The 14,346-nt window shown below is 34.4% G+C and overlaps 2 protein-coding genes across 7 annotated transcripts in view; one reads left to right on the plus strand and one right to left on the minus strand.

Moving 5' to 3' along the window:
- LRRN3 (leucine rich repeat neuronal 3) overlaps positions 1-8,500 on the plus strand; it is a 35,776-nt gene extending 27,276 nt beyond the window's left edge. Inside the window, exon 2 of the mRNA XM_026012165.2 lies at positions 5,490-8,500. Coding sequence (XP_025867950.1) covers positions 5,849-7,975 — 2,127 coding nt within the window. The 5' untranslated portion in view covers positions 5,490-5,848 and the 3' untranslated portion in view covers positions 7,976-8,500. The remainder of the gene's footprint in view (positions 1-5,489) is intronic.
- The window catches only part of IMMP2L (inner mitochondrial membrane peptidase subunit 2), an 848,028-nt gene that overhangs the window by 428,517 nt on the left and 405,165 nt on the right, over positions 1-14,346 (minus strand). The gene's annotated exons all lie outside the window — the stretch shown is intronic.

Consider the following 14,346-nt stretch of genomic DNA (forward strand, 5'->3'; position numbering starts at 1 on the left):
GGGAACCTGACATGAGACTCCATCCTGGGTCTCCAGGATCATGCCCTGGGCTGAAGGCAGGGCTAAACCGCTGAGCCATCCAGGCTGCCCTCCCCAGTATACTTTAGTTGTTTTTTCTTTTTTTAAATCAGCATCATAACAGAACACAGAACATCCAGGCTGCTTCTGGTTAGATGGCCAGAACTAAGCATCCCCTCTTTGGTACATCCACGGAGAACTGCATAAACTTTTATCATGTCAAGTCTGTTGTACAGCACTATGCATACCCTCGATAACTGCAAACTTGGTGAGTAGATATTGCCCCTGATGTATTGCTGACTCTCCAGCAGCTACAACAGTGTCTCCCAAAAAGTAGTTGTTCAATAATGCTTCTTAAGTGATAAAACACAGATGAAGCTAAGGAAAAAAGAATTTTTTGATCAAGGAAAAGGAAGCTTTTGCCCTAAAAGTTTCCACATATAATTATGTCTAGAAACAGTTTCTCTTTCTATTTAGATTGAAGAAGCCTCAAGTTATAATGAGTATCCGAAAGTATTAAAAATATTGTAAGATTTGAGAAGTCCTAACATTTCTTTCTCTCAATATCCTAAACTGTTAAGTTTCATGCTGTTGGCCAGAGTAATTATACATGTGTTACACATACAATTTGAAATATAAAATGTTTTAGGACTTTGACTCTTTGTTAGGTAAAATCTACATGGAGAAGCCAATAAGAAAAATGAAAGATACTGTGAAAAAAAATTTAAAAACACAAAGCACTATGTTGAATTAAATTCCACAACTTAAAATGCTTTAAAAAAAATTTTTAGGGACACCTGGGTGGCTCAGCAGTTGAGCATCAGCCTTCGGCCCAGGGTGTTATCCTGGAGTCCTGGGATCGAGTCCCACGTCGTGCTCCCTGCATGGAGCCTGCTTATCTCTCTGCCTATGTCTCTGCCTTTCTCTCTCTGTGTCTGTCATGAATAAATAAATAAAATCTTTAAAAAAATTTTTTTAAAGGTCTTCTGAACCAACTCCCCCTCCACACACACACAAAAGCCTTAACTGTCAAATTTTATTCTGTCAATGAAAAATAATCTTTAATCTGTAAATTTTTAGAAATCTTATGAGATTAGAAATGAAAGCACAGTGACTGATACAGTAGGCCCTCAGCAAACATTTAGGGAAAGACAGATGGAAGAATAAATGAAAGTAGATAAATGATAAGTTCTAATGAGGGCTGATGTTGAACTTGTAGGACTCATTCATTCAAGTCATTTAAAAGAGCCTTTCTATAATACATTTCCCTGAGATGTCAGTTTTCATTCCTGGTGACGTGTCATTAACATTATCTTCTGAACTCTTATAATATTCAATTATAGTTTATTTTGCTTTAATATATAATAAAAGTTCAGTCACCTTTAAGACTAAAAGAATGTACAAAAATGACCTTCTAAAATAGTTTTACATTTAAAAAGCAACTGAAAAGAAAATAGTTAATTATGAGCTTGTTCTTAGCTCCCATGAGTAGGACCATATACATGAATGTCCACCCTAAAAAGAGGAGAATTAGTTATTGACAATGCATACACTGTCAGGAGTATATACTGTAACAAGAGTTTGTATGGCTTATTTATTATTTCATCTCATCTCTGCATATGTACAGATATGCAGTGTGGATAATTAGAAAGAGATGCCAAGCCTAAACACAAAACTTGGGTTCTATTGTTACCCATCATTTATTAGCTGTGTAATCTCTGGCTGAAGGGTCTCAATACTCTTATAATAAAAAAAAAAAAAAGGAATTTAAGTTATCTTCCAGCTAACCCCACAAGGTCATTATTAACATAAAATAAACAATGAATAAGAAAAGGCTTTAAAAACCATAAAGCATTAAGATATAAGATATTATTACTGCCTTACTATCCTGAAAACAATCTATGCCAAAGAGTCCATTAGTGAAAGTACCATAATCATTTCCAAAGACATGAGAAAAAATCAATATTACAATGAAGAAAGGCAAAATTTCCACATCTCCATTGTGCTTCTCATACTGACAATTTCTTCCTACAGATCTGGAGAAATAAAATTTGACTTGCTCACTACTATAACAACTCTCCTTATTTTCAAAAGCTTCCAGAACAAATCTAGTTCAAATGTGGTTGTTTCTGGCATATGGCTATATAAATAATGAAATGAGCTCAGAAAAGAGTTTCTAATTAAACAAAGATATAATTTAAGAAAAGAGAAGAATTTCAAACTGAAAAGTGGCATTATTAGGTTAATGTCCCCCAAAATAAGTTTTCATCTTAAATATTTCTAATCCTGTCGGTAACATATGGATATAGGCCTCCCTTTGCTCTACCGGAGAAAGTCGATTTAACTGATTAATTGGCAGAAGTTATGTTTTCTTAGTTTTCAACTGACTGATTTATGGGAACATGCAGAAAAATATTTTGTACTTTGTACTTTAGGCTTTTTTTCCATTTTGGAAGAAAGAGGAAGTAGATTTCTATTTTAGTTGTATTCAGGTATCCTTCCTATGCACTCCCGTATCAGCTATACAGTGAATTGTAACCATCTGTTTACTTGTGCTTCTCCCTCCAGACTAAAAACTTAAGGAGGGATGAGAACATGTCCAGGTCATTTTTTATTCTCATGCTATTAACACAGTAACTGGAACACAGAAGGTACTCATTAAATGTTGACTGAATAAATTAAGGAATAAACTGCAGATATAATATTAGACTGACTTTTCTTTAATGCCTAATGTTCCTTTGGATTATACTCAAATTTAGTCTTTGGATTTTAGTAATATAGGCAACATGCATTCTGTGTAATAGATTTATGCAAGTTAAAGCAGCTGAATATTGAAATTAGTAAATTAAACAGATTGAATTGCTTAAATTATATGTAGAGAAGATGAATATATACATTTATTAATATAACTCAGTTATCCTTTCATTCAAAACATTTCTGGAGAATTTACTACATTCTAATTACCGTGCCCAGGAGCTGAGAATGGAAAGGCAGAGAGGCCTCCAGATCTCAAGGAGATGAATACTGGTTGAGGCAGAGAATCAAGTAAATATTCTGACAGAGATGTGTGCTAGGACCATGGGATCACTGTGGATGGCAGGGAGGTACAGCCAGAGGGAAGGGGTTATACAGGAGGCTTCACAGAGAGGTGATGCATGAACTAAGGTTTGACAAAAACAGAGTTAGCTTACAACAAAGAAACAGGAATTCTAGACAGGGAGAAGATGAGGTGCCCAGAGCCCTGCTGACAGAGTGAAGGCTGTCTGCAGAACTGCAGAAGATGAGGAGAAACAAAGAGAAAGAGATGAGAGACCACAGATTGTGGAGGGTCCTATGGGCCAAATTTAACAGGAATCTTCAGTGAAGAAGGAGCTGTAGGAGATCATCTCCTAAAGGGACTCAGTCTACTTACAAGAGATTAGGAATAATAGCTAGAAGGTCCGGTTTAAAACACAACAACAAAAAAGGACTCAATCATAAACAAATAATGGCATCTTACCATTTGCAAACAACATTGATAGACCTAGAAGGTATTATGTTAAGTGAAGTAAGTTACACAGAAAAAAAGACAAATACCATATGAATGTAAAAAGTAAAACAAATGAACAACAAAACAACACACAAATAGACTCATAGATACAGAGAATGCACTGGTGGAAGCCAGAGGGGAGATGGGTGAAATAAGTGAAAGAGAGTAAGAGGTATGAACTTCCAGTTATAAAATAAATAAGTCACAGAGATGAAAAATTACAGCATAAGGAATATTATCAGTAATATAATAACTGAGTACGGCAGTAGATGATAACTACACTTACTGGAGTGAGCATCTTGTTATGTATAGAACTGTTGAATCACAATGTTATATACCTTAAATGAATATAATATTGTATGTCAACTATACATCAATTAAAATAAAAAATTTTAATTAAAAAGTGGAATTTTATAGTAAGGAGGGCACTTGATGGGATGAACACTGAATGTTATACTATATGTTGGCAAATCGAACTTCAATTAAAAAAAAACAAAAAAGTGGAATTTTCGATCAGCAAACAGATGAACTGATGAAAAAACAAAAGCAAAAACACTTTTAATTCAAGATAACTTAATATGTTATCTGAACTTCATGATCTGGTTTTTAGATAAAATCATGTCTCAGGGAACCTGGTTGGCAGTCAGTAGAGCATGTGACACTTGATCTTCGGGTTATGAGTTTGAGTCTAGAGATTACTTCAAAATAAAATCTTAAAAAAAAAATCACATCTCTAAAAGGATAAGATGAAAATAATTAGGTGTGACTTTGAAATGCAAATTTTTTATAATTTTGAAAAATAAATAATATTTTACTTAAAAAAATGCTTCTCTCTCATTGTAGAGGCCACATCTTCAAATATATTTATCCCTGTCACTGAAGCACCTATCTTAGAACGAGTCTACAGTATTTGCAAAATGATCATTCAGCAGACCACTATTGCTGGTAGGCAAAAAGCCCCAGAATGAAAAGCCCAGGCATGCTCCAGCTGTCCTGTACATTTGCAGGAAGAGCTCACCAGCAGTCCAACTGATGGAGTATATATCTAAAAGTAGTATGGTATTTTAAAATACAGCACATATCAAAACTGCAACTTGGTTTTGGATTGCTTATTTTCATGTGATAAAGACATAAGTATCCATTTAAAAGAAGGAATGTCTAAGTGCCTGTTTTACTGATGTAATAAAGTTACTTCTTAATTGTTAGTGACTAATGGAACATAAGTTATTTTCAGGGAAAAATAAAAGTCAAACATTAATCTGAATTTCAGTAAAGAATGACAACATACAGGCACATCTATGGCAAGTTAGACAATCTCTTTCAAACAATGGGAAATTCAAGTCACTTTACACAAAGGAGACTAGGGAAAGAAATATGAATGAAAAAGGGAAAATCCAGCTAAATACCACTACTTCTCGGTCATTTCATGAACATGAATTTGTTTCTAAATGTTGTGTCCTGGGGACCCGAGGAACCATAGGCTAATTCATCTGATTGTAAGTGAACAGTATTATTTACTTATAACCATTTAATTTTTCTTCTCTAAGAGAAAAAAGCAAGCCACCATCACTGAAAGATTTTTCATCTTTTTCCCTAGAACTAATTGTCAAAGAGAATGACAAATATGATAAAAAAAAATTACCAAATGTGAACAAGTAAAGATTGGAAATAACAACAAAAAAAAAAATACTGGAAGCATATTCATTATGTTTGATATAACACCAGCCTTCTAAAGATTCAGTTTCTCAGCCTGTCCAATGTGTGGGCCAAGGAGAGTCATAACAAGGACAAAGTCATCAAAACATATTGAATTAATTGTAAACTCTAAACAATATTATATGTAAGAAAATCACAATCAGTTAATGGATATTTAATTATGGTATTTTTTTCCTTTGGACTAATTCTTCTTTTCTTTTTTCTTTTATGTTCCATTTTATTATAGTCAGCATCATGCTGCTATTCCTGCAAGTATTGAACAAGCATGGGATTTGAATATTACACTCCTAAATAAATGAATTGCTCAATTTCCTGTGACCATCTATACATACTCCATCTTCAGAAAGTTTACCAATATTCTACCATAAAGGGGACAGTGATCTTTTTTCCAATATGCATGACATTTCTGGACAAGACAATTGTGACACAAGCACTTATTTCCATGAAGAAAAACTTTGCAGTTTTATGGCATTCATCATTTGACAAATGCAACTATTTTCCTTATCAACCAACTCTTACTGAACTTCCTAGCAGTCACTGTGGAATCCTTAAGGACCCATTAAATTTCTGAAGAAGGAAGCTAAGATGAAGGACATGCCACTCCGAATTCATGTGCTACTTGGCCTAGCTATCACTACACTAGTACAAGCTGTAGATAAAAAAGCGGATTGCCCACAATTATGTACATGTGAAATCAGGCCTTGGTTTACACCCAGATCCATTTATATGGAAGCATCTACTGTGGATTGTAACGATTTAGGTCTTTTAAATTTCCCAGCCAGATTGCCTGCTGACACACAGATTCTGCTCCTACAGACTAACAATATTGCAAAAATTGAATACTCCATAGACTTTCCAGTAAACCTTACCGGCCTGGACTTATCTCAAAACAATTTATCTTCAGTCACCAATATTAATGTAAAAAAGATGCCTCAGCTTCTTTCTGTGTATTTAGAGGAAAACAAACTAACTGAGCTTCCTGAAAAATGTCTGTCTGGACTGAGCAACTTACAAGAACTCTATATTAATCACAACTTGCTTTCTACAATTTCCCCCGGAGCTTTTATTGGCCTACATAATCTTCTTCGACTTCATCTCAATTCAAATAGATTGCAGATGATCAACAGTAAGTGGTTTGACGCTCTTCCCAATCTGGAGATTCTGATGATTGGGGAAAATCCAATCATCAGAATCAAAGACATGAACTTTAAGCCGCTTATCAATCTTCGCAGTCTGGTTATAGCTGGTATAAACCTCACAGAAATACCAGATAATGCCTTGGTTGGACTTGAAAACTTAGAAAGCATCTCTTTTTACGACAACAGGCTTATTAGAGTGCCCCATGTTGCTCTCCAAAAAGCTATAAACCTCAAATTCTTGGATCTAAATAAAAATCCCATTAATAGAATACGGAGAGGTGATTTCAGCAATATGCTACACTTAAAAGAGTTGGGAATAAATAATATGCCTGAGCTGATTTCCATCGACAGTCTTGCTGTGGATAACCTGCCAGATCTAAGAAAAATAGAAGCTACAAACAACCCAAGGTTGTCTTACATTCACCCAAATGCATTTTTCAGACTACCCAAGCTGGAATCACTCATGCTGAACAGCAATGCCCTTAGTGCCCTGTACCATGGTACAATTGAGTCTCTGCCAAACCTCAAGGAGATCAGCATACATAGCAATCCCATCAGGTGTGATTGCGTCATCCGTTGGATTAATATGAACAAAACCAACATTCGATTTATGGAGCCAGACTCACTATTTTGCGTGGACCCACCTGAATTTCAAGGCCAAAATGTTCGGCAGGTGCATTTCAGGGAAATGATGGAAATCTGTCTCCCTCTTATAGCTCCTGAGAGCTTTCCTTCTAATCTGGATTTAGAAGCTGGGAGCTATGTTTCCCTGCATTGTAGAGCTACTGCAGAGCCACAGCCTGAAATCTACTGGATAACACCTTCTGGCCAAAAACTCTTACCTAATACTCTGAAAGACAAGTTCTATGTACATTCTGAAGGCACACTAGATATAAATGACATAACCCCATCAGAAGGGGGCCTATATACTTGCATAGCAACTAACCTGGTTGGTGCTGACTTGAAGTCTGTTATGATCAAAGTGGATGGTTCTTTTCCCCAGGATAACAATGAATCCTTAAATATTAAAATAAAAGATGTTCAGGCCAATTCAGTTCTGGTGTCTTGGAAAGCAAGCTCTAAAATTCTCAAATCCAGTGTTAAGTGGACAGCCTTTGTCAAGACTGAAAATTCCCATGCTGCCCAAAGTGCTCGAATACCATCTGATGTCAAGGTATATAATCTTACTCACCTGAACCCATCAACTGAGTATAAAATTTGTATTGATATCCCCACCATCTATCAAAAAACCAGAAAACAATGTGTAAACGTCACCACAAAAAGTTTGGACCCTGATCAAAGAGAATATGAAAAGAGTAACACCACAACCTTTATGGCCTGCCTTGGAGGTTTACTAGGGATTATTGGTGTGATATGTCTTTACAGTTGCCTCTCTCAAGAAATGAACTGTGATGGTGGACATAGCTATATGAGGAATTACTTACAGAAACCAACCTTCACATTTAGTGAGCTTTATCCTCCTCTAATCAACCTCTGGGAAACAGGCAAAGAAAAAAGTACAGCATTGGAAGTGAAAGCAACTGTTATAGGAGTGCCAACAAATATGTCCTAAAAACAACTAACTAAACCTACTTCAAAGAAAAGCTTAAGGCTGCAGCTGTGCTTGAAAAAAAAAAAAAAAGGCAGAGAAATATTGCTTTCTAGAAAGAAGTTTAAGCTTCACCAATGCTGCTCCTGACCAAGGGAAATATGTACAAGTTCAGCATTTTAATTAACTGGCTTCAAAGGGTACTGTGGCAACCAAATAAAATAATTCCATTTTCTAGAACTTTCATGTAACTTTTATGTCTGGACTACAGTTAAAGTGGACAAAAACATTTCTGTATTTTTTTTAAGTATATAAGAGTAGTTGAACTGAGCAATACCTCCTCCTGTGTTGTATTACACATATTAGCCACGAGTTTTTGCAGTGACTAGGTAACTTGAATTGACACGTGGTGTAATAAAATGGACAAATTCTGTAGAGTAGACACAGTGAGTATGTGGGCCTCTTTTATAAGAAAAAAATACATTTTGGATTAAAACCAATTGCTTTTGTCTTGTTTTTGTTTCTAAATAAAGAATAATTTCTGGGAAATGTCATCTGACCAGGTATCATTTAAATGACATTTTTTTAAAACTGTTTTTTTATAATGAAATTTGGTATCCTAAGACACTTTTACTGGGTTCTGTAATTACATTTTTATAAAACACAGAAGTGAATTTGGAGTTCTTTATCAGTATTGAAAGGCAATAACAACATTCTTCAACCCTATATTGACAGAAACAAATCCTCAAGGATATCATGTATTCACTTAAATATTTTCTTAACAAGCAAGTTTTAGAATAGATTTAATTGATAAGTTCACATAATATAAATCCAATATCTGAGGAACTGAAAATTTTATTTTAATAATTAATAGTAGCTCAAATGAAAGCTGCTTGCTTTGCAGAAAATATTGCCAATTTTTTCTAGGACTTATGATTTAGGTCTAATATTCAAATCTCTGTGATTCTAAACACTTAATGTGCCTGACTGAAGTAATAAGCAAATAATCTAATAATTTTCTGTGCTGCAAATGTAATAACCACATGAACTCAAAAAAGGAAGGTTTATATACTTGTATAGCAACTAACCTAGTTGATGCTGACTTGAAGTATGCTCTGATCAGATTGAACGGTTCTTTTCCTCAGGATAACAATTAATATTAGAATTTTAGAAGATTAGGATTTTCTTAAGACTAGAATTTTAAAACTTTAAACATACTGGATTATTAATAGAATAAGTTTTTCAAGTACAATTTTCTGAAATTTTCCCTTTTATTTGGTTCACTGTCATATAAAAATGACATAAATCAGATAATTCCAGAGTTTAATAAAAATTTGAGAGAGAAGTTTTGGTAATAAAAGAAAAAGCTTCTAAGACTGATGTAGAGTAAAAGAGGGGCATCCGGGTGCACAGGTGATTGAGTGTCTGACTCTTAGTTTCAGCTCAGGTCATGACCTCAGGGTTGTGAGAACAAGCCCTGACCTCAGTGTAAAGTCTGATTAAGTTTCTTTTTTCCCTCTCCCTCTGCCCCTCCCTCCCATGAGTGTATGTGTGTGTGTGCATGTGTGTGCATGAGTTCTCTCTCTCTAATAAGTAAATATTTTAAAAACAGAGTAAAAGAAAAAGATTAAGTGTAGTTCTCTATGACTATATTTAAGACACCTAAAAAACACAGCTTAAAAAATGAGAATAACTGAAGTGCCAAAAACATTCCTAATTATTTAAAGAATCTAAAATAAGAAATATAAAGATTTCATTTGCAGAAAACAACCAAAATCTTTTAGGGTTTTAAGTCATATTTCCAAACAAAACCCATAATCCTGCAAAATAAATGTATTTGTGTACAAAACAATATCCTGAAACAATAAAAAACCATCTAAGATAATAAGCCATACTTTTTACATGCAGATCACTTATCTCTACAAAGCTACAAGGCTTCCATGTTAATTGCTGCTGTACCTGTTCATAATCAAACATTTAACTTTTCTTACAATAGCTTGGTGCATGTTATCAACATGTCACTGGCCTGTAAACACTTCCAGCACTGTAGTCATATCAATTTATTTGTTAATGTAGACATTTGCTTTTATGATAGCCTTGACAGTTTCTAATTAAATCCTGCTGTTTTTAACAATGTGGAAGGTAATTGTTATGAACTCTTTAAAACAAAAGGACAAATTGCGTTAATTTTAATACATCAAAATATGAAACTTGCTAATTCAATGTGTTTCCCAAACACAAATTTTACAACCTGATGAATCACTATCACACAGCGGCTGACATTAGAATTTATCAGTAAGACATGCTCATACATCATGAGATGTTTCAGCACCACGGACAGAGCTTTTTAGAGCCAGGCTATTTGTCAAAAATATAAGAGCTGAAATATGACCTATTAGGAAGCAGGTATTGCATAGGTCAGCAAGAACTTGCTCAGGTATCTTGTATGTTTCTTTTAAACCTATATGCCTGAAGAACTATAACAAACATAGCATAAAGCTTAAAATGCTTTCAAGCTACATTTTTCCTAGAAAACCTGTAGCAAATAAGCACTTTGAATAGTTACCTAACAGTGAACACTGAAATGAAGTATCTTTGTTACAGTCGAATAAATACAGATGGTCAAAGCAAATCATGATCCTATTTACTTGCTTATAATTTAATCTGAATTGCCAGTGAGAACAAAAAGACATTTGTTTCAATAATAAGAATGGTATTTCATACTCCCTATGTTACCTTCTAAACCTCACATAAAATTAAGCTCTAGTCAAAGTACTTAAAGTATATTAACTTTCAATTTGGTGATACATATAGATGCAATGGCAAACTTTACCTATAACAAATAAAACTCTAAGTTTATACTACTGTGAATGTCAACTGATCTTCTCACCTTGTATGGAGAAAAACATTTTTTCATAAAAATGATTTTTAAATAATTATATATTTTCTAATTTACACTATATAATAAAATTCAAATTTTCTGAAAATAAACATGTCTAGTTGAATACAAATAATGTATAAAACGAATGTGGAGCAAAATGTGTGATTGTCAGCAAAGCCAATCAACAGTATGTTGCCAGTCATGTGCTATTTTCCCTAGAAAAGAAATGAAATCCATTTATGGTATGTATATCTATCTTTTGACACTCGTTTCGGTTCCTACAATTTTATTCTAATTAGATAAAAAGTTTTTAAGCAAAACTATATATCAGCAAGCATAAGTTTAAAATTATAATTCCTGGGGATCCCTGGGTGGCTCGGCAGTTTAGCGCCTGACTTCCGCCCAGGGCGTGATCCCGGAGTCCCAGGATTGAGTTCTGCATCAGGCTCCTGCATGGAGCCTGCTTCTCCCTCTGCCTGCATCTCTGCCTCTCTCTCTCTCTCTCTCTCTCTCTCTCTCTCTGTGTGTGTCTCTCATGAATAAATAAATAAAATATTTAACAAAATAAAATAAAATTACAATTCCTTAGTCTATTTAACTATATATTCTCTGGCTACTTTCAATAAATATTTACTGTATGGCTATTACTCCCTGGAAAAACGAAGTGAACAGAACAAACTTCATGCATTAAGGAGATTACATTCTACTGGATTACATGCTGGTTACATACCACTGCTTTTATTAGTATGTGTTAACTATGTTACCTAGTAGAGAGTCCCAGCCTCAATCCGTATTCTCACAGAATATTAATACTCAAAAATATCACAAATTTTGTTCTTGCTCTAAAAAGATTTTACTTATTATATGTTGATATAAGAACTTAATTCAAATTTATTATTGATCTTAACACACACACATACACACACACACACACAAATAGCAGCCTAATACTATCCTTAAACTGGTTAAATTAAAAGGCACTTAACTATGAAGGAAAACCTTAAAATTTCACAGATTAGCCTTTAACATGAAAAAAATCAGATATGTGAGTAACAAAGCCAATAACAAAAACAACTAAAAGTTTAAAGATATGTATTTGCTAAAGAAAGGGAAAATTCCAATGATATATCCTCACAGCTATCACAAGTATTAGAAAAAATTCTAATTGTATATGTCACTATTAAACAAAACCTTCAGCTTCATCCCAGTGTTGGTAGTCTACGAGATAAGGAATAAAGAATTGTGATTAAATTGTGGCTAAATTTTCTTTCTTTTTTAAAAAAAGTATCTTATTTATTTATTCATGAAAGACACAGAGAGAAAAAGACAGAGACAGAGGGAGAAGCAGGCTCCATGCAGGGAGCCCGATGTGGGACTCGATCCCAGGATCACCAGATGATGCCCTGAGCCAAAGGCAGATGCTCAACCGCTGAGCCACCCAGGCATCCCTAATTGTGGCCACATTTTCTTTGATCAAATCTCAATCTCTCCCTCTCTCCCCCACTCTTTCCCATAACAAGTTATAATAGGTAAAAGTTTGTTTTAAATATACTTGCCAGATATGTTTACTATATCGAACATTCCAAAACCACAATGATCTTCTCTTCTACCACCATCTCAGATGGTAATATTTTCACCCTTAGTTCTACAACCTGTACTCTATATCATTTCACCCTGACTAATGCATTGATAACTAGGTCATTGCTTGGGATCATGGCAATATTATAGTGGAATGAAAGAACTATCCCTAGAATCAAAATGTTATAATCAGCACCATGGAGCTCAGGAAAAAGAAAAAAACTAATTGGAGTTTCAACACAATAGTGGATGCTTTTGTGTGTTCATTTGTAAAGTGGGGACTATTATTAAAGGTGACCCCTACTTTGATTTATCTTACTCCTCTGAAGCAAGGGAAAAATAAAACACTATTTGTACCCAAGGATAAAATCACAAAATCAGAGTTCATTCTGAAAGTCATAATACATATAACCAATCCTAAGACAAATCATTAAAAGATAAGTGTTTTAAAAAGAATATTCCAGAGAAATATACATTATTTCCAAAATCTTGCCTAAACATTTTATTAATGGCATCACAAAGCTCCTCTTGAATTGACTAGTAAGCATTCAGTATGCTCAGGTGAGAAGATCATATGAAATAGAACATGACTCCTTTTTATTCCTACTGAAAATAGACAAGCCCACAGAGATTTGAATTTACTATTCTGGTTCACTTTACATACACATCAGAGGGCTCTTAAAGGTATGTTTGAAATAAGCCATATAGCCAATACCAACTAAGGGGTTAGATACATCACGGAAATATCAATACAACTTTTTCTTAAGAGTGAACTGAGGTATTTAAATAAGTAATAAATTCAGAGCAAATACCATATATGATTTCAAAATTAATGTAGAGTGGACAAAGTAGCAAAGCATAGCACAGAGAGTTATGGTTGACCATGGCAAGCCTTCCAGGAGAATGAACTAAAATGGAATTTGAAGAACTCATAGTACTTTATGTGCTTCTATTTGTCTTTTCTGACTCTGATATATCATTAAAAAACTAATAGTACTATGTGACCAATGTAAGGAAAACCCAGCTTCTCATTAAAACACATAGTTCAGGGGATCCCTGGGTGGCGCAGTGGTTTAGCGCCTGCCTTTGGCCCAGGGCGCGATCCTGGAGACCCGGGATCGAATCCCACGTCGGGCTCCCGGTGCATGGAGCCTGCTTCTCCCTCTGCCTGTGTCTCTGCCTCTCTCTATCTCTCTGTGTGACTATCATAAATAAATACAATTTTTTAAAAAAACCATATAGTTCAGTGTCTGAAGTTATTGATTCAAAATCCAATTGCAATATCCATTTATAATGTTTACTAGCCACTGGACAAATAACAGAGTAAGCTTGGGAAATATATTGACCATCCTAATCCTAGCACTGAGAGAATGAAAGTATTAAGCAAACAACAACAACAAAAAACCTCCCTGTCATTTATGGTACCAGATTCAGGGCTAGTAAAGAGAAATAGTTCTTAAACCATGAGAGCTGCCATTATTAAAGCAATATAGTCAAACACACCAAAGGAGTTCTTCAAAAGAATACTTTATAAAGATGAAATCTATTAATAGAATTCAAATAAAAGTCAGGCACCTCTGGTAAACATTCTTTTAATAATAGCTACAGAGACAAGTCACATACTCAAAGAACATGAAAACATGTCTCTAAGAGAACTCCGAGTCTTCTAGGATCCTCTTCCCTGTTTTACTAGTCAGTTAATCCACAAACCAACATTCCAGTATATACTTTTCATATCAAATAATTTATTTTATCAGAGTTTAAAATGCATTTACAAACAGAATGCATGAATTTATATAATTATGTAATTTTAACTACCCAATTTAAACCACTGAGCTTAAAAATAAAAATCCTTCAGATGATGGATATGATATAGGAAAAGTATAAAAACAGAAGGAAAGAAAACATTCATTTCTTCCTACTAACAGAATTTTTA

This window comes from Vulpes vulpes, chromosome 7 (assembly GCF_048418805.1).
Source record: "Vulpes vulpes isolate BD-2025 chromosome 7, VulVul3, whole genome shotgun sequence".
Taxonomy (NCBI): domain Eukaryota; kingdom Metazoa; phylum Chordata; class Mammalia; order Carnivora; family Canidae; genus Vulpes; species Vulpes vulpes.